Source organism: Peromyscus leucopus, chromosome 11, assembly GCF_004664715.2.
Source record: "Peromyscus leucopus breed LL Stock chromosome 11, UCI_PerLeu_2.1, whole genome shotgun sequence".
Taxonomy (NCBI): Eukaryota; Metazoa; Chordata; class Mammalia; order Rodentia; family Cricetidae; genus Peromyscus; species Peromyscus leucopus.
The window spans coordinates 52,126,309-52,147,172 of record NC_051072.1 but is presented as its reverse complement, the minus strand read 5'-3'; the positions used below and the strand labels follow the sequence as shown (position 1 = coordinate 52,147,172).

Here is a 20,864-nt window from a genome sequence, read left to right as displayed (position 1 = left end):
CAGGACAACAGGTTACAGAGGTTATGAACTATGATAATGCCACTAAGCTGATAACCACCATCCAAAGATCGGCTGTGGACTATGAACTGCTGAGGAAAACTTCAAGGTGGCTGCCTGAGATGATCCATCCTCACAGACTACTTTAGCCAGGACTTGAGATAAGCCCTGCATTTTCTCATTACAAAGAGACTGGACAACAAATGATATAGCTACTTCTCCCAGGACTTGACAATTAACCCAAATTTTTCTTTTCAGGATCCCCTAAAGATGTCATTGCCCCCAGATAGCAGGAAGTAATTTTAAGAAAACTATGCCCATATTCCCAAGAGGTGGGGTGGGTGGTTTTTGGTTGTTCAATGGGTTATGAATATTTGTTATTGTTTAGGGTGGTTGGTTACAAGCTGTTATTGGTAATGATTGAAAAAAAGCTCAACAAAGAAGATTAGTTCAGAGTTCTAATTTTGAAAAAAGAAAAAGAAAAAAAGGAGATATAGAAATGATAGGATAAAGGGTAGATAATTGAATCTATTCTGAAAAGAAAAAAGGGGGGATATAGATATGATAGGATAAAAGAATAGATTATTGAATCTACTTTTAAAAAGCAACTACTTGTTTTAAATATTTTACATTGATATGGTTCTTTTTATACTGATACAAATTTGAGATTATTTTTGTTAGAACATACTGTACATACTTTCTAATCTTGTTCAAGGTATTGTACCTATACATCTCATTTAACAATGTAATGCAAATTGCTAGTCCTTGAAAGTTATTATTATAAACTATTTAGGATAATAAAGAAATGAAGGTTAGTAGTTAGTCACCTATTACAATCAAACTTGTAGTCATGTTAGGTATGTTTTCAAGGTCAAACAGATATATTTTAGGTAGATAGGTGGTCTTCAAGCACTTCAGAGATCTAACAATATGGCATTTAAGATGTTTTAATAACATAGGTTCTTTTTTTTTTTTTTTTCAAATAACAATGAGATATGTCTGCTCCTAGCAGCACAAATCTACTTTGGAGAAGATGGTGGGTATTGAAGAAACTACACATGGAGTTTACTTTCTTTGTGGCAAGAGTTAGCCACTGGGCAAAAAAGTGCCCTTGCCTTGACTGCTGACAGTATGCTGTCCAAAATGGACAAGCAGGACACAAAAAGAAAGGACTGCTGTACCTTGCGAAGACTAGGTAGGAGAGACCTTCAGAATATGCTGCTTCAGAGGAAAGTCTGTCAGATATGTTAGGCCTGTAGGCCAAAGATGGATGTCCCAATGTTGCAGAGGAACTTTAGGTGGCTGTCCAGGCAGCCAGCTGTTTCTGTCACTTCTCACATTTTTTGGAAGTCGCTAGCTTGCACTTCTTGCTTACTCGGGTAATATTTATTTCCTTCTTGGGTCTCTGACTGAGTTGAAGACTTTATAGTTATAGTTTTCCTTGTTACCAGATTCAGAAAACAAAGTGTCACTAAAGAGGTGTAAGTGTATAAAGTTGAGAGATATCAAAAGATAGTTTTGTGTTGGTAAAGCAAATTAGGATGGAAGGTGAATTAGGTATAAGGCTCTGGACTCACTGAAATAGGATAGATAATGGAGTATTTTCTCTGAATTTGTCAAATGTTAATGGACTATACATTGTTGTATTTATTGCCTATAGATTGTATATAGTTATTGTACTTATTGTATATAGTTTTTCTTATATTAGTTATGACCTTCTTTATTTTAGACAAAATGGGGGAAATGCAGGGGTATATTGTTTGTGCTCTAACAAATAAAGCTTTCCTGAAGATCAGAGGGTGGAGCTAGCTACTAGTTAACTATAAAGGCCAGGCAGTGGTGGCACACACCTTTAATCCCAGCACTTGGAAGGAAGAAGCAGGGAGATCAGGAGTTCAAGGCCACCCTGGGCTACATGAGATTGATCCAGTCTAAAAGAGAAACAGAAACATACCTTTAATCCCAGCACTTGGGATCTCATGCCTTTGATCCCAGTACTTGGGAGATACACGCCTTTAATCCCAGCACTAGGGAGGTGGAAACGGGACATAATATGGCTGGGAGGAGAGAGGAATATAAGGCAGGTGGGGACAGGAGCTCAGCCCCCTTTTTGGTCTGAGGAGTCATGGAGGTCAGAGGTGACTTTGGCTGACTCCTTCTCTGATCTTTTCAGCATTTGCCCCTATATCTACCTCCAGGATTTTATTATTAAGATCAATTAGAATTCACACTACATTTTACTATATTCAAATTCCCATAGCAGTCAACATAATACCTTGCATGTTTATACTTTTAAAAGTATTTTAAACTGCTTATACATTCATTAGTTATATTGGATACCTTCTATGTGCTCAGTACTGTTACTGGTATTAAAATTAAAAAATGGTTGAAAACAGTTGAAAATTTGTCCACCAATGGAACTCAAATTATAGTGGGAGAATGTAATGTATGCTGTCTAATTCATTCATTTAAGTCTTTATCATATGCTAGTATGTTTTTTAAAAAGATTCAGTTTCTGTGTGGGGTATATCAGTGGGTTTTTATATGTACTAAATTATGTTTTTCCATGCAACTTCCCCTCCCAACTCACATAGTTAAAAACAGACTATAATAAAGTAATATGCACTAGATATGCTGCTGATTGCTTCTAGTCAAAGTCCCACTATCAACAACAACAATAACAACACACACAGAGAGAGAGAGAGAGAGAGAGAGAGAGAGAGAGAGAGAGAGAGAGAGAGAGAGAGAAAAGAGAGAGAGAAACAGCCTTCCTTGAATACCATATTCGTGGGAAAAACTGATTATAGCATTGGCTGGCTAACTATCCGTTTCTCTTTGCAAGATGAGAATTGAAAGAGAATGAGACCACAAAAACTCAGATAAAAGATACCATGAGGCCCAGAGGTGGATGGAAAAACACCAAGACCTTATTTTAAGTTTCCAATACACACAAAACCAGTTGAGGATTCTGAGATCTCTGAAATAATCATTCTCATATTGGAAATAATTTGAATGTATTTCTGCCTGTTCTAGTCAACAGAGCCTTCAAGAAAAGCAATTACAGTACCCAACTGGTCAATTATAGTAAATTGTTTGACTACTGTTCCCATGTGGCTCATTCTGAAACCATAACCGGCCACCATCTCCTTCCAATTGCTTGTTCAGGTGCTACTCTACTGAAAACGCTTTGGCTTGAAGCAAGAAGGGAGAGCTCACACACAGTACAATGGAGTGTAACCTAATACACTCTGTGTTAAGAATCCCAGTAGGGCATTTTTGAAACTCTATCCCCCAAAGAGATTCAGACAAATGCAAAAACAACAACCAAACAACCAAACAAACCAACCAGAAAGGAAACGTTAGCATTTTTAAGTGGTGATGTGTCACATAATCCTGTTGGGGTAGACATCGGTTGTCATTTTCATTACTGTGCATCACAACATGAAGAATGGGGAGGTGGACATGGTGGCTCACACTGGTAATCCCAGTATTTGGGAGACTGAGGCAGGAGGACTGGCAACACATGACTGAGGCCGAATGATCGGCAACATGTTTAGGCCAGCTTGGGCTATGAGGTAAAGCAAAAAAAAAAAAAAAAAAAAAAAAAAAAAACTGTCTCAAAAAAAAAAAAAACAAAAAACAAAAAACAAACCAACAAATCAACCAACCAACCAATGAAACAGACAAACCAAGAAAACCCAAAATGGAAAACTGGGATTCGACAGGGTGGAGAAACATGCTACAATCATCACTTCTCTCAATCTTGGAGAAAAAAAGGTAGGGGAAATAAGAACGCCAATAACCTTAAGTTGAAAGTTAATTTACAAGACTGGATTTTAAGAGGTGCTAGGACACTTTAACCAGTATAAACATACACCCACACTCATAAGATATTTGGGAGGTGTTTTCCATATAAAATAATATAGAAGAAAACTTGAATGACTGGTACTATCACCATCTAGATAATTGTTTCAGTCATGAAAATTGGATTACCAATACAGCTATATTACTAATATGCTATATTTAGTTCATCTCTTCTCTAGATTTGTTTGTTTGGTTTTGTGAGACAAGGTCTTGGTATGTAGCATAGGCTTGGCCACTAACTAACAATTCCCCAGATAGCCTCTTGAGGAACAGTATTAGACCACCGTGCAGCTTAGATTTTAGACTGCCACGGTTCATAGATTATCACCCCTATTTCACAAGTTAACATCTTTATTTTAAAGTTTGCAAAATCATCATTCTTACAAAATCCCTCAACTTTAACTAACTGGTCATAGTTTTTGGAGGTGTTATTTATAATATTTTATAATTTTATAAAGAACAGTTAAATTCACTACATAACGCAAAGTGCATCTTTATTACTAGGTTATTATAGGAATATGGAGCACACAGGTTTTGTTATAGACTGAACTGGGCTCACCAAAACTCATCTTTAAAATGTACAACATGTCTCTATATGCTGATCGGTAAAATAGCAAACATTTTTATTTCCAACATCTCTAAGAGTTTTGGCTTCTGGATATTGGTAGTGGAAATACAAAGCACAAGAAGGCTTTGGGATTGTTGTTTGGTCTAGTTCCTACCAGAGATAGGTGAGGTAGAAGAATTAGAAGAAAGAATTGAGGAAATAAGAATGGGATAAGAATGAACTCTGAAATATGGATGCTTGGGCTTAAAACCAAATATATCTTTACTATGACTTTTCGAAAATAATTTAACTTTTCTGTAATTAAGTTTCTTCATCTGAAATATTAGAAATAGAAGGTAATAATGAACTCTACAGAACTGATGTTAGGCAAAATAAGACAGTAGATAACACAAATGGGAAATGCTAAGAATCATTTGGTTGAATTAAAAGCATAGTGGCTTGGATGCCTTATCTATAGAAGACATTTTTTATAGTGGCTTGGATGCCTTATCTATACAACACATTTTTTTTATAGAGTGGCTTGGATGCCTTATCTATAGAACACATTTTTATTCATATAGTGGCTTGGATGCCTTATCTATAGAATACATTTTTTATAGTGGCTTAGATACCTTATCTATAGAACATATTTTTATACATTCCTTCCCAATGATATATTAAAAATCACAGAAAAAGGTTTATATGGACTTGGAAGTAAATGAGACTTAGGTTCAAATCTTCACTGCCACTTAGTAGCCATGAGACACTGGGTAAGTTAATCAGCCTCCCCATGCATCAGTTCATTATTCTTTATGGAACAATAGGACCAACAATGCTCCACTTATATGACTTTTAAGAAAAAAGTCACATATTTAAGGTGTCTGGCTAATGTAAATAATAATGTAAGAATGTAATTGCTTTACCAATTAAATACATTCACAATTCAAATCTTCATACTTCATTTCATGTATAAGTATCTTTGTCTTTAGTGACTGAACATTTTCTTGTGAATTTGTGCATATGCACTAACAGATTTGTGTGTGTGAGTGTGTGTGCGTATGTGTGCATGTAAGATTGTGGAGGATGAAGGAAAATGTGATGATACATTGTGTACCCCAATAAAGCTTACCTGGGGATCAGAGGACAGAGTCAGCCACTAAATTAGACATAAAGGTCAGGCAGTGGTGACACACACCTTTAATCCTATCACTTGGGAGGCAGAGATCCTTCTGAATCTCTGTGAGTTCAAGGCCACAATGGGCTACATAAGAGAAACAGAATTAGGTAGTGTTGACACATGTCTTTAATCCCAGGAAGTAATGTGGCAGGACACAGAAAGGTATATAAGGTGTGAGGAAACAAGAACTTACTCTCTTGAGGCTGAGGATTTTGTAGAGATAATCTAGTGGTTGGCTGTTTTGCTTCTCTGATCTTTCAGCTTTTACCCCAATATCTGGCTCTGGGTTTTTTATTAGAAGACTTTTTAAGATTCATGGTACAGGGCAACTTTGAGTATTTTCTTTAATTGCTTTCTACTTTGTTTTTAAGGACAAGGAAGGTCTTTCACAGAGCCTGGGACCCCATCATTTCAATTGGGCTGGCAGGCTAGTGAGCTCTAGAGATCCACATGTCTCTAGCCAGCCAGCTCTGGAATTACAGATGTGTATCACCTTGCCTGGCTCTTACATGGATATTAGGCATCTGAATTTGGGTTCTCTAGCTTGAGCAGCAGGAACTTCACTGACAGAGCCATCTTCCCAGCCCCAAATCAAACCACAAGTTCTCAACCAATTCAACAAGCTACTCTCATATTTATTTGGAAGAAAAGATATGAAAAACATCCAAATGAAAAAGAACATCAGGAAAATTTCTTAACTGAATATTCAAAAGCTAAACAGTAATTAAGTCAGTAAAGTATTGGTATATATAAATATATCAATGAAAAAGAATGAATAGCAGGACTATATATGAGGCTTTTATATACTATAAAGGTAGCATATTTGCATAAGAGTAAGAATAGACTGTTCAATAAAATGCTGGGCTCAAATGCCCATTTGCAAATAAACGAACAAAAAAACCAACAATTCATTTCCTACCTCATTCCACATACTAAAATAAATCCCATGGTATACAGGTCTAAAAAAAAAAAGCTCATGAAAATAAAGAACACAACATAAGGATTAGAGAAGGCCCTATGTAAGACAGACATCTGGAAAGCTATCAGTTTTTATTATGAAATAAAGGAGGCTTGTGTACTTCATTCTTGAATTGATATTTCTTTCCACTAACAGTAATGATGCAAATCATATTCTCTAATGTGGCACTCCAGTCATTACACAAAAATCTGCCTGCACTTAAAATATTTTAGCCTTTAGTAAAATGGACTGATGTAGCAAGGCAATTTCTCATACATTAGTACTAAATATAATGAAGCAATTTTCAACCAGATAAGTGGAAGCTGGGTGTTGGTGGTCACAATTATTCAAAACCTAAGTGAGACATAAAATATAATAGAAGGTTCAATTTCAGAATCAAACATAACACTGTTTCTGTGATTCTAAATTGCACTGTGAAGTGAATTTCTCAATACAAAAATACCAGCATTTTATTTAAGAGCAATGATTCTAAAACCTAGAACAAGAATTAGAAGGTCTTAGCCTCATTAGGTTGACTAAGCGAAGCAGACCACTCTAAATGCATACTCTTGGTCTTTCACAAAGTGGCTCTCTCTCTCTCTCTCTCTCTCTCTCTCTCTCTCTCTCTCTCTCTCTCTCTGTTGAATGATAACCTTGGGTTATGTTTTTAACACCTTGACAAGGTATTCTTAAAAGCTTTATCTTTTAAGGTTTTATCATTTGAATGTCTTCAGTTATGCATTGTCACGATTTTACAATAGAAGATGATATGCAACTGACACATGGCAGATTTATAATTTATTGCACTTAGTGTCAATTTACAGAAATGAAAGATATCACAAGTACTTCTAAGAACCACTTCCTATCAATATGCGGAGTGTGGGCCTTTCCCATTGCTCCCAGAGGTTTTTTTTGTTTTTTTTTTCCTTCCCTAGACATAAACCCACACTCAAAATATCCTCTTACTTTCTTTCCCAACTGGGTAGCAAGCAGAAGTTCTTTTTACTACTTATAAAGAATTTCAGATTTTGAAATGATCAGTCACCTATTGTCTCTTTCCTTATTATTCAATAAAACTTGCGTTTCGACCTTTATGATAGAAAGTTTCTATCCAACCTTTCCTGTCTTTAGGGGAGGACAAGACTCTTACAACTAAGAAAAATTTAGGATATAATTTGATCCTTATTTCACTTTTTTATAAAAACCTCTTTTAACGTTATTTGTTCTCTGACAACCTCAGCATTACTTTCCACAAAATAAAAATTCTATAAATGTAAAAATGCAAAAACGCTTACGAAAATAGTCTGAAGGAATTCTTCCTTCAACAGCAGTAAAACCTCAAGTATGAAGTCTAATTCCTAAAGACACAGACAGTAATCCTTCGGGGCTAGCAGTGGCGGCTTCAGAAAGAAAAAAAGTCTCCAGTTTGTGACTGGAGAGGTCACAAACTCCTAACCTCCAGCCCATAGCAAAGCGGCGGAGCCCCTGACATGCTTGTCCAGGCAAGTCGCAAAGATGTTCCCGGGCTTTCCGGAAAGCAGCTACGCACAACCCGACATCCTCACCTGAGGCTTCCCACGTCCTGGTTCGTAGGGGCCGAGGGATCGTCATAAACACGGAAGGCCGGCTCAGAAGCCCAGCTAGACCGAAGAGCCACACAACTGTCAAAAGCAGCCCAATGACCCTCTGAAGGTCCCCCCCCACCCCAGGCAACCAGCCTTCCGCGCACCCGGGACACCCACCAGTTGCCTAGGACTGAGACTACAACTCCCAGGAGGCTGCGCGGCGGACCCAGCGGCAGCCTTCCCAGAATGCAGCGCAGCGGCTTCCCTGTCAAGCTCTCGCCTCTCCCCGCTCCGCCTCCTTCCCTACCCGTCGTCACCCGGGAGGGCCGGAGGTAGGGAGCGTCGTGAGCCGCCGGGAGGGGCCCGGGGCGGGGTGGAGGGAGGATGGGAGGACGGAGGGGGAGGGAGCGGCGAGGGGAGGGAGGGTAAATAGTGGGCCCGGCAGGAAGATGGCGGCGGTAGCGGAGGTGTGAGCGGACCTGGGTCTCTGCCGTTGGCTTGGCTCTTCCCGTCTCCCTCCCCTCCTCCCTCCCTGACTGAGGTTGGCACCTCGGGGGCCGAGTTCAGGTGGCGGCGCCGGGCGCAGCGCAGGGGTCACGGCCACGGCGGCTGACGGCTGGAAGGGCAGGCTTTCTTCGCCGCTCGTCCTCCTTCCCCGGTCCGCTCGGTGTCAGGCGCGGCAGCGGCGGCGGCGCGGCGGGCGCACTTCGTCCCTCTTCCTGTTCCCGCTCGTCCCGGAGCGGGCACTCCTGGCCGTGCCATCCCCCGACCCTTCACCCCAGGGACTGGGCGCCTGCACTGGCGCAGCTCGCGGAGCGGGGGCCGGTCTCCTGCTCGCCTGTCGCGCCTCCATGTCGGATAACCAGAGCTGGAACTCGTCGGGCTCGGAGGAGGATCCGGAGACGGAGTCCGGGCCGCCTGTAGAGCGCTGCGGGGTCCTCAGCAAGGTGAGCAGCCCGCGGGGGGGCCGAGGGGACCCGCTGCCAGGACGACTCACCTGCCCGCGAGGCGAGGGGAGCCGCTCGCTCGGGACCTGGGGTGGGGCTGGACTGGAGGCACCCACTGTCCCGGGGCGGGGGCTGCGGAATGTGCTTGGGGTGCGGGGCCCCCGAAAGGTCCGCCTGGAACGAGTGCCCGGCCAAGGGTGGGATAGGAGGTGTTTAGGACTGGCCTCCCCCCCCCCCCACGTCGCCACCCCCAGTCCCCAGGAGCTTGTCAGCTTTGGCCGAGGACCTTGGAAAGCGTGTATTTAACCCGCGATCCAGTTTGGAAGGCAAGGTGCATCTGGTAACTTGGAACCCAAGGCGGCAGCTGTCTGGGGTGTAGGAATCTGGGTTGGGCAACCGTGGTGTCTGTCTGAAGTACTGGACGCGAGGGCAGCTAAATGGACCTCTCAAACAATATTGTTTTGGAGGTCCCCATCAGAATAGGTTGGGGCGGGGCGGGGCGGGGTGGGTTCAGCTCTATCGGGTTTAGGCTAGCCAGTTGACTGGGTTTGGCCTTGAAATCTGAGATAGTAAACTTTGAAGTGTGAGTGATTCTTGAATGTAGAAAGTGTGTGCAGCACTTTTGTACTTTACCCCTTCTTACCCAAGTTCAGAAAAGAGCTATTGAATCGTCAGGCTTGGATAATAAATATTAGTAGTAAGTTGGAACGTGTCAGAGTGAAGACTGACCCTTATAGAGTTCAGGGAAAGGAACATTATTTAGTAATACAGTGTATATTGAGGAAAGACGTTTCTGTTTTTTCCCCTTTTCAAAGCTTTTAAAAGCTTCTTTTCAATATTTTTTATTTTTTAGCCTAGATAGCATTTATAGGGCTGGAAATGAGTGATCTTGTTAATAGTTGACGGATGTGTTATATTTTACACTTTTGTTGTGGGAAGACTCAGCCTTTTTGACTTCCCTGCCCTTTCCTGTTAAACTTTAAGAAATGCTTAGAGCTAGCAGTGCTTCCAGAGTTGGGGCTGGTCCCTTAACAAGCCGGTCATAAGATACCAAGTCATGTGCTATTGGCCATTAAGAAATCACTCTGCTTCTAGTGTTCTTGAACATCATTTCTGGAATTGTCTGAGATTAGACTATTACAGCGTCTTTAGCTGTAGAGAGAAAGCCTGGGACAGACTTAAGTATGTCAGATGCAAGGCTTCCAAGTGTTAAGTTTATTTACAGAGTTGAAAATTATGTTATGTTTGATGCTGTGATCATTCTTGAAATTTTAATGTAATGCTTTCAGTAAAGTGAAGCTCTCCAGTATTTATTTAGATATAAAGTATCTTTATCATTTAAGAATCTGTATTGAACACATATAAGTTTCCATTTCCAAGTGGTTATGAAATGGGTTGTCTCTCCTGATTCTGATAGTTTCATTACTTCTCATTAGATGAGAAGCAACTGCCATAAAAGTATGTTCAAGTGTTTTATGAAACAAGCTATACTTTTGTTGTTGTTTGTTTATTTGTTTGAGACAGGGTTTCTCTGTGTAGCTCTGGCTGTCCTGGAACTCTGTAGACCAGACTGGCCTTGAACTCACAGAGATCCACAATCCTTTGACTCCTTAATGCTGGGATTAAAGGGTTGCATTACCGCCACCTCCCATCTTACTTTTGACTTCTTGATCATCACTTTTTGCAGAGTGAGAGATTAGAATGACTGATGAGAAAAAAAAGCCGTATATTCTGTGACCTATTGTATACAGGGTAGTGTATGAAGTATAATGTGAACCTGAACGTGGGTGGCAGGCAGAATTGTACATTCGTGTAATCCTAGCACCCAGGAGGCTGAAGCAGGAGAAGTGCAAGTTCCAGGCCAACTAATTTAACCTTTGTAGTAAGGCCCTGTCTCCCAAAATCAGTTTCTTAAGGAGGACTCTCTTTGGCATTTAAATGTGTAGGAATATATTGATCATGTTCATGAAAGGGGAATTGTTTTAATTTTGACAGTCTGTGTGTATACAATCAATGTGAATAAAACTTTTAACAGCTTAAAGAAAATTTTCCTGAAATTTAAGAATTTATGGCTATATAGTCCAGTGTGGTGGTGCACACCTTTAATCCTAGCACTTGGGAGTCAGAGGCAAGTGGATAGCTGTGAATTCCAGGCCAGCCTGGTCTATACCATGAGTTCTAGGACAGACAGAGCTACATAGTGAGACCCTGTCTTGAAAACAAACAAACAACTATATATATAATATTATAATATATATATATATAATATTATATATATAATGTTTTATGGAAACTGTGTGTGTGTGTGTGTGTGTGTGTGTGTGTGTGAGTGTTTTCGAGACAGGGTTTCTCTGTGTAGCTTTGTGCTTTTCCTGGAACTCACTCTGTAGACCAGGCTGGCCTCGAACCCACAGAGATCTGCCTGCCTCTGCCTCCCAGTGCTGGGATTAAAGGCGTGCACCACCGCCCGGCGGAAACTTTTATCTTTGTATGTGTTTGTGTGTATGCATGTGTACACCTGTCTGGAGGCCAGAGATCTAAAGTAAAGTGTCTTTCTCAATCCTTCACCTTGTTTTTTGAGGCGGGGTCTGAAAGTAAACCTAGAGATTGTAATTTAACTAGCACAAAAGATCCTCCTGTCTCCACCTCCCCAGCCCTGGGGTTATAGACATATGTCACTACTGTGCCTGGCATTCTTATGTGGGTGCTAGGGATCAAACACAGGTCTTCATGTATGCATAACAAGTACCTCACAGCCTGAGCCATCTGGCTAGCTTCTGTTTCTAGAAAGTGTTTTATTTAGTTTTGGACATTGCTAGAGAGCAAACCTAGTGGCATCGTGCATGCTAGGCAAGTGTTCTACTGTCCTATAACTGCAGCCTCATCAAAGGAACTTTATACTGAATACATATACTCAGACTGTAGTTGGTGCATGTTTTTAAGCTTAAAGTACGTGTCTTTTGTAATTTGAACCCGTTGTAATTACCTGATAATTTAAACATGATCTAGTTTTCCACATGTGTTCTTTTCCTCCTGTTGAGTTATATAGATAAGTCCAATTTGTATTCCCGTTTTCTTTCTTGTTTCATAAAATGGGATGGGTCTGGAATTGAGAGGATAAAAATTTGATTAAAAAATATACTAGTCCAAAAGTTTTTTCCCTTTTAAATGGAAATCAGAAATACCTATGAAACATATTTCTTAATCATGTCTGTTCCAAAAATCCTAGTTAAGTAGTAATTCCATGTAGTTATGACAAATGGGATGGAACATGTTGAGAAAGGTTCATACCTTGACACTTGGAAGCAACTAAGCCTGGATAAATGAAATCTTAGCCAACTTTTTCTGGGTCTCCATCACTATGCACGTGCTGGCTGCTTGTTTTCTTGCTTGAGACAAGGTCTTACTATATAGCTTTGGCTGGCCTAGAACTTGCTATTTAGACCAAGCTAGCCTCAAATTCACAGAGACTCCTCTGCCTCTCCTGAATGCTGAGCTTTAAGGTGTAGGCCACCACTTCCAGTTCTTTTGAGATAGAGCTTTGCTGTATAGGCCAGACTGGCCTCTAACTCATGACCCACTTCCCAGAGCCTTGAAATGCTGGGATTATAGGCATGACCTAGCATACTTGGCTCTTTAAGTCCATCTCAAATGCTGTCCTTTCCATAAAGCCTTTGATTACATAAATGTTCAATGTCTCTTTCCATTGAATCCCTATATCATTCTGTACGGAACTTAGTTCTGACTCTTATTTTTTGTTGTTGTTGAATTTGTGATTGCCAAACTTAGCAATATGAAGGAATCTTTGATTTTCCTTTAATATCTAGCATGCAACATTGCTTGCATTAAATAGGTGAGTGGAAACAAATATAGTGGCAGAGAAAAGGCAAAACCCTGCTTTCTTGGTGTAATAAGAGCAAATAAAACATTTATTGAGTCCTGAAGCCTGTGCCATTTGTTGGTTCCACTATAAGAAAATAATACAGATTGTAAATACAGTCATTAGAGTTCCTCTTTTCACTTTAGGAGGGATCTAGAGAGAGATGTTGATGGTTAAGCTTCCTTATCTATACATAATTATGCCTCAAATAAAGTTAATAGGACCAGCCAGGTACTGTTCTAATCTTTTCTTCTGTAATCTTAACTCTTTCGATTTTTTTCGAGACAGTGTTTCTCTGTGTAGCTTTGAGCCTTTCCTGGAACTCACTCTGTAGACCCAGGCTGGCCTCAAACTCTGCCTCGAAGATCCCCCTGCCTCTGCCTCCTGAGTGCTGAGATTAAAGGCATGTGCCACCACTGCCCGGCGTAATCTTAACTCTTAAAAGAGAGAGACTTGATTGGCAAAGAAACACATAGAAGGCAACATAGCCACAATTACTAGCTAATGAAGGATGATAATGGGCACCAAGTTAGGATTAGCTGGGAGGTTTGCCCTTTTAATGTGATAGAGAATAGGGAATTGTCTATGTAAGTTTCATGGCTGGAGTCTCATTAATATACTGCATAAATTAACAAGTATACTTAATAAGATTATTCTTAAAAGTAGGTTAAGAGGGGTAAGACTTCTCAAGAATATAGGAAGCTGATCATTTGATTGGAATTATTGGAAACTGGAAAGAGAGGTCAAATTTAAAGGTTGATATCAAGGAAAGATTAGTAAGATTTGGTGATAAACTATGAGAAAAGGATCAGTCAGATATTGAGTGTCCTGTATAACTGTGCTAGTCATTTTCACTATTTTATTCAGCCATTCAAACAACATACAGAGAAACAAAAGTTAAGTAACCAGTCCAAGTTCCCCCAGCACAGGTAGCAAAGTTGGGTCTGTTTAGTCCTGTATTTACTATTCTGTTCGTGTATCTGGTGGTAAGCCAACTTTAGTCTCCATGACTGCAGAAGTAGTAATACAACCAAGGAAACAGGAACATAGGGAAGAAATATACCTTATAGGGGAGGTGATTTCAGTTTTGTTTGGAACTATCGTTTGTTTCAAGTGGGTATCTAAGTGCTGGTTGAGTCACAAGCTGTTAGAAATAAGGAAATAGTGCCCAGAGACCCCTTAGAAAAGAGTGAGTTAAATTGTCAGCGTGGGTGAGCTCCCAGAGATGGCTTATAGTAATGAAGATTAGACTTAAAAGCGGAACCAATCTCAAATGTGCTTAATTAGGACATAGAAACAGAAAAGATTTCTCAGTAGGTAAACAGCCTGAGCTAATGCATTGTATAACAATCCAGTTTAAATTTGTTTTTAGAATTGTTTGTGTTAAAACACCAGATATAAATAAAAACATGAAAAATCAAGTATTCCCATCAAATTAGATTACTTACCTTTGCCATTTTCTTGATTGTAATATTTACTCTGTATATCAGTACCTTAGCAACATAGATATCATGATAGGTAATCCAACTTTATATTTGTATTAGTTCTTCTGGGTTAGAAAAATATAACTTAAGGGAAACTTGTAAATGAATTAATCATTTTAAATATGCAGTCATCAGTTCTATAGGGGAAAAATTAAAACTACTGTGAACTTTATAAAGATTAATGATGTAGATTATTTTCTTTGATGTAATTATGACCATACGGGACTATTTTCATATGGGACTAACATACATGAGTAGCATTTTGGTGGTGATTGGCTTTATACTTCTTCAGAAGACTATACAGTATTTGGTATAGGAGAGAGACCATGTAACTTATTTATTAAGCATGTTACTTTATATAGGGATCAGGACAATTTAAATGCCATAAAGATGATGAAGAAGGGAAGCTGAAAGAAAGTATACAAAGATAGTGGCAGAAGTTTACAAATGTAGAAGAAAATATTATATTTTTTATTTCCTAGCTATTAAAATAAAATTACCAAAGGTCATTATATACTAGAAACATGTCAGTTTTTACCACTTAATCTTTTTACTGTTTATTGTAATTGTTACAGCTTTTCAAAGTTTTGTGTTAAAATTTTGGAATTTCTCAATTTGTAAAATACTGACTTAATTTTTTCCCCTCCTTTCTCTTCTTCTCATCCCTAGTGGACAAACTATATTCATGGGTGGCAGGATCGTTGGGTAGTTTTGAAGAATAATACTTTGAGTTACTACAAATCTGAAGATGAGACAGAATATGGCTGCAGGGGATCCATCTGTCTTAGCAAGGCTGTGATCACAGTAAGTACCTTTCCCTGCTCAGTAGGTAATCAGCGGGCATTGACTGTGTATCAGAACTGTTCTTAGTCTTATTGTAGAGCTGTGGAATCCTTGTCCTATGCCCAGCAACATACAGCTGCATAATATAACCCTAAAGGTTTTTTATTCAGGTGGCTTTTCAAACCAATCAAAGTGTTTCAGGAAAGAAAAGGTAGCAGGTTACTTCATAACTGGTAAGATTGGGAAATGTCGTAGGATATTTAAAAAGTTAAATTGGGAAAATAACCTTATTTAAATTATTTAACAAAACAAACATTCATTTGCCAACTTTTTCATACAGATTTTATACCATTTTTTTATGAAGTTGAGAGTTCTGTGTTAACTTTTTACATAATATGCATGGTCTGTAGTTCAATTGCCCTAAAGTGAAATAAATATTCCCCCCCTCCCCTTTGGTCTTTCAAGACAGGGTTTCTCTCTGTAGCCCTGGCTGTTCTGAAACTCACTCTGTAGAGCAGGCTGATCTCGAACTCACAGAGATCTGCCTGCCTCTGCCTCCTGAGTGCTGGAACTAAAGGCATGCACCACCACTCCTGGCTGGAATAAACACCTTTGAAAATACTTTTGAAAAACACTAAGTGCTTTCAGAATTTTCAGATTTTCTAGAATATGTTATGTCACATTCATGTAATTTTAAAACAGGACTTCACTTCTGTCTAGTCGTTCTTAGTTTGCATAGAAACAACTTTTCCTACTGTATGTAGTCCATGACTTAAATAATGTTAATATAAATAATAAGTAAATCGGCACAGATAGGTTTGGAAACCAACAATTGACTTTTTAAGCATCTAACTCAATTATTGGAATCAAAGTGTGTTATTCTAACACCTTAAAAAGGCTTATTGGTTGAGTGTGGTCAGCATGCCATAGACATATTTAATCAAAAGCAAAAAAAGAAAATTAGCTAAGGCAGGATAGTTAAATGGAGATTAGCTAAGGGAGTCAATAGCTTAAAATCTAAAAATAGATATGCTAAGACAAAAATAATTCAGATTTTATTGATCCACTTGAAAGTCAAATTTTTATGATAAAATTACTTATAAAAGTAAAAGATATTTTTGGAATTACTGTTACTCTCTACATTTGACTTACATATTGACTCTCTACATTTGACTTACATATTGTTTATGTTTGCATTAAAGAAAAATCTTGCAGTATTTTTTTCATCTTTTTATGTTCTGTACATTACCCTCCTTTGTATTCATGATAGAAAACAAAATCTTAATTGAACATCAAATTAGTAAAACAGGAATTGTTTGGAAATATTAGTATCAAACTACTACTGCCAACTAGAGACAATTTTAAAGAAATATTTTGAAATTAAAGATTCAGTGTTTATTTTGATGGTTATGTGGTAAATAAGTTTTTGACATTGTATCTGTCCTTTTTGTCAATATTTGTGTGGCCAGAACAATGAATGGAAGTGGAAGTGTTCTTTATAATATTAAAGAATCTTTCTATAGTTCTTTTCTGGTCCCCTTCTTTTACAAACTAATTGCAGTATTATTGATTATTAAAAATAGGGGGATTTATATTTTCTGTATTGCTTCCTAAGTAGTAGTATTCCCATAGTGGATTTAAATGTAGTTATCCTGTTTTGAACTATAGACTCTATTAGCTCTGCATTTGGATAAAGAAATTTTAATAAACGCATTTATTGTATCTGCTGGGAGAAAAAACAGTTCATGGCAGATATTTTTGTTACAGTTGTATTTGTATGCAAAACTTTGAATATGTACATAATCAAAGGAGTTGGTAGAAAAGTAAAGTAGTTTGAATACTCTGGAACAAGAGATTTAGATGTGGCTATATTCAGTGGACTAAACAATAGTGAAAAAGATAGAAATTAGTAAAGCTGGTCTTCTGATGTAGTGAACAAATATAGGAAGAAATGCATTTATTTTTGAGATTGTTTTCAACTTCCAGTTCTTTCCTTGCTTTAAGCTTCATGGTCTTTTATTATGTATTTCAGGGAAATTACAAAGTAGAAATGAATACAGTGAACTTTTCAGCATGAAATTTACAAGTAGATACTTTAATTAAAAAAAATTAATTAATGTTCTTTGTTAGTTAAGTGTCCATTGTTATTTTTAGCTTTAATATGGGCTGTTGCCTCTATCGCTTCCTCTCTGAAAACAGAGTAAATACGAACAGTGAATTTGTTGACATGGTGCTGTTATGAAATTGATTTGTGTGTATGTGTGATATTGAGGATTGAACCCAGAGCTTCAAGTATTCTATCATTGAGCTGTTTTCCCAGACCTCTTACATTTTTATTTAGTAACAGGGTGTCTTTAAGATACCCAGGTAGGCTTTCAACTTGGAATCCTCCTGCTTCAGCCTTCTGAATAGCTAGGACCACAAACCACACTAGGCATACGTAAGAATTGTGCTTTTACTGTAATGATTTTACAATATTATTTGTTGGTAGATCTAGTGTGTAAACTTATTACCTTTGTTGTGGAGCCTAATCCATTATTACCCTAATCCACTACAATTCTAATTTTAATGAGTAATCAATATAAAAATCTTGTTCTTTGGCCTTGTGATACCTGGCTGAAATAATTTAAAGAAACAGTGTTTTGCTTCTAAGGTGGACAGATATGTAGATAAAAAAGCAAACAAACCAGTACCTTCACTTTTTGAAAAGGAACTTTCTGTGTATAGAATACATAGGGATAGTTGAATTTCTCAATTACTAAAACTCAATAATTACTGTTTAAGACTCAGCCTGTGGTATAAAACTTGTCCTGTTTGTTGCAGTCAAGCAAATGTTTGCTAGACATGGTGGTACTGACCTGTAATCCATGCGCTGGGGGTTGATGCAAGGAATATCCTTAACTCCATGCTGCTTGACCACAGAACAAGATCCTATTTTAAATAAACACACAACACACATGCACAAACAAACTTAGAAGCTTATGGAGCGTTTAAACTTTTTTATTTGAAATTCTTAAAAACAAAACAAAACAGAACATGATTAAAAATACTCATGCTATTTAAAAAGTTACCAAGTAAATGCTTATCTTTTCTTACTCCTGCATTCAAGAAACACAGAAAGGTATATTTTCCTGAGACTTTGTATGCTTACACAAGCATTTGTTATGGTCTTCATTTTATTTACACAGATACCTTATTAAACTTACTGTTATGTCCTTGTTTTCTCTTAATGCAAGAGCACTACTGGCTGTTGTGATGGGGACACTTGACCAAGGGAGAAATGTCACTGAGTTTGAGGCTTGTCTGGGCTAAAGAGGAGTTTCACGCTAGCCTAGGCTACAGAGTGAGATCCTGTCTCAGAAACAAAACAAACACACCAAGAGGGGAAAAAAATGGCTCTGGGTTTTTATTTAAGACCAATTAGGATTTGTGATACAGTGTAGCTTATTATTTTCTCAGTTAACCAACCATTCATTTTAATACCATTATTTCATACCCTTCTTGAAATTGCCAGTTTTAGTATATATTATAAAATGACTTTCAAATTTTTCTTTACTATCTTATGTACATTTGCCATGTATAAGCTTTCTTTTTTATCATATTTAAAATTACTTTGATAATATTTCACGAATCAATTCCTTAAACTACTGATAATGTTTGTGGAGAGGAGAGATGTGGGGAGCTATTCATTTGTTTAGGAGTTTTTGTTTGTATTTACTGAAATTAGAAGATGTTGTATGAAATATAGAGATTTTTGCCATGATGAAGCCATTATCTTCAGAACTGATGTTGCTGTAATTTTTGGTCTCTCACTTTGGACGTTTAACTTGTGTACTAAATAACCTTTGGAACTTTAAATTACCAAGTGAATGGGACTCCTATTTTTCATCAGATATTAGTTATAAGAATACTTATTCACCAATTTCATGTTTTAAGATTTTTCAGAAAGAAACCTGAAAGATAGTGAAAATATTTGCTGCTGGAAATGAAAATAACATTAAAGCAAAATAGCTCCCAGTTCAGTAGGAATCATAAGAGGAGAAGTTGAAAGATTTGGGCAGAATTAAAGAGGTCAGGGCTAACAAGATGGCTCAGCTGGTAAAGGAGTAAAGGTGTTGTCTTCAAAAGCCTAATGACCTGAGTTTGCTCCCTGGAACCTAAGTCAATGAGAAAGTAGAAAAGCCAACTTCACCCAGTTGTCCTCTGACCTCCACACTGTATGCCATGACATGTATGCCTACACACAAAGTAATAAAGTTGAAAGTTTTTTTAATTTGAAAATTGAAGAGGCTAATGAAGATGTAAAAGAAGATAAACAAGGGAAGAAAACACTGAAAATTGAGAACCATGAAAATAAATTTAGAAATGCTACATTTAAAGTAGTGTGGGCTCAGTTTTTTCTTTTTCCTTTTTTGTTTTGTTTTTGTTTGAAAATACATTATTTTCTACACAATGTATTCTGATTACAGTTTCCCCTCTCCTAACTTTTCCCAGATCCAAATAAAAAGGATAAAAAACACAGAGACATACCCAGAAATCCCATATAAACACAAAATCAGGAACCATAATATATAAGCAAAAGACCTGTAAGGTAAAGATATGCCCGTACAAATCTTTATGAGATAGAAACCCTCCAGAAACATCCCTGGTTTTGTTTTGTGTTGGCTATCTGCTGCTGGACATGGTACCTGACCTTAGCTGTGTTTTTTATGCTCAGCGAGACTCATTGGAGAAAGCTAATTTTTCATTTGGGAAAGGTAATCAATTAGAGATAGTTTCTGGGTTTAGGAAGGGAACTTGTGTTCCTTCTCAGTGCTGGTACCCACATGTAGACTTATGCAGGCCCCAGGCGAGCTGCCACAGTCTCTGGGAGATTATGTGTGCATCAGTCCTGTTGTGTCTGGAAGACACTGTTTCCTTGGTGTTCTCCATCCTCTGTGGCTCTTACAATTTTTTCTCCTCTTCAGCTGAGTTACCTGAGCCCTAAAAGGGATGGATTTGATGGAGACATCCCATTTAGAATTAAGTGTTCCAAGGTCTCTCACTCTCTGCACGTTGTCCAGTCATGGGTCTCCATATTTGTTCTTATCTACTGAAGGAGGAAGTTTCTGATGATGGTTGAGTGAGACACTGATCTATGAATACAGCAGAATGTTTTTAGGAGTCATTTTATTGCTGTGCTGCTTTGGCAGAACAGTAGTATTTGGTTGTGTTGTTGTTGTTGTTGTTGTTGTTTCTTACATCCATGACCCATCTCATGGAGTGGACTTTAAATCCAATTAGATAGTTGTTGGTGACTCCCACAACTTTTGTGCCACTGTTACACCAGCGTGTCCTGCAGGCAGGTCACCATTATAAATCAGTAGCTGGGGAGGTGTTTACCTTTCTCCTCTGGGAGCGTGTAAAGTACCTTCCAGTACCTTGAACACTGGTCATTAGGGGTGAAGGCTGTAGGTAGGCACCAGCTCAACTTCTCTGTGTTGAATGGGTAATCAAATCTTTTTGAATGTTCATTCTTTCTGTTATGAGGGAAAATCTGTTCCATGCTTCTTTGATTGTTTGCCAGCAATCATTGGCACTTCTTGGCTTTTAGATGTTTTTGTGTTCGTAAGGCATTCTCCTTCTGTGTTTGTGTGTCCAAATTTTCCTCCTATAAAGGACA

The 20,864-nt window shown here is 38.3% G+C and overlaps 2 protein-coding genes across 7 annotated transcripts in view; one reads left to right on the top strand and one right to left on the bottom strand.

Annotated features, from left to right (window-relative positions):
• The window catches only part of Polk (DNA polymerase kappa), a 60,931-nt gene extending 52,524 nt beyond the window's left edge, over positions 1 to 8,407 (bottom strand). The window contains exon 1 of one of the 5 annotated variants that reach the window (XM_037209487.1): positions 8,109 to 8,407. The gene's annotated coding sequence lies outside the window, so the exon portion shown is untranslated. The remainder of the gene's footprint in view (positions 1 to 8,108) is intronic. The other 4 variants (XM_028871681.2, XM_028871682.2, XM_028871679.2 and 1 more) reach the window with 4 other exon arrangements.
• Positions 8,408 to 8,505: 98 nt separating this feature from the next.
• The window catches only part of Cert1 (ceramide transporter 1), a 110,101-nt gene continuing 97,742 nt past the window's right edge, over positions 8,506 to 20,864 (top strand). For both annotated transcript variants that reach the window (XM_028871685.2, XM_028871684.2), the window contains exons 1-2: positions 8,506 to 9,055; positions 15,089 to 15,223. In XM_028871685.2, coding sequence (XP_028727518.1) covers positions 8,960 to 9,055; positions 15,089 to 15,223 — 231 coding nt within the window. In that variant the 5' untranslated portion in view covers positions 8,506 to 8,959. The remainder of the gene's footprint in view (positions 9,056 to 15,088; positions 15,224 to 20,864) is intronic.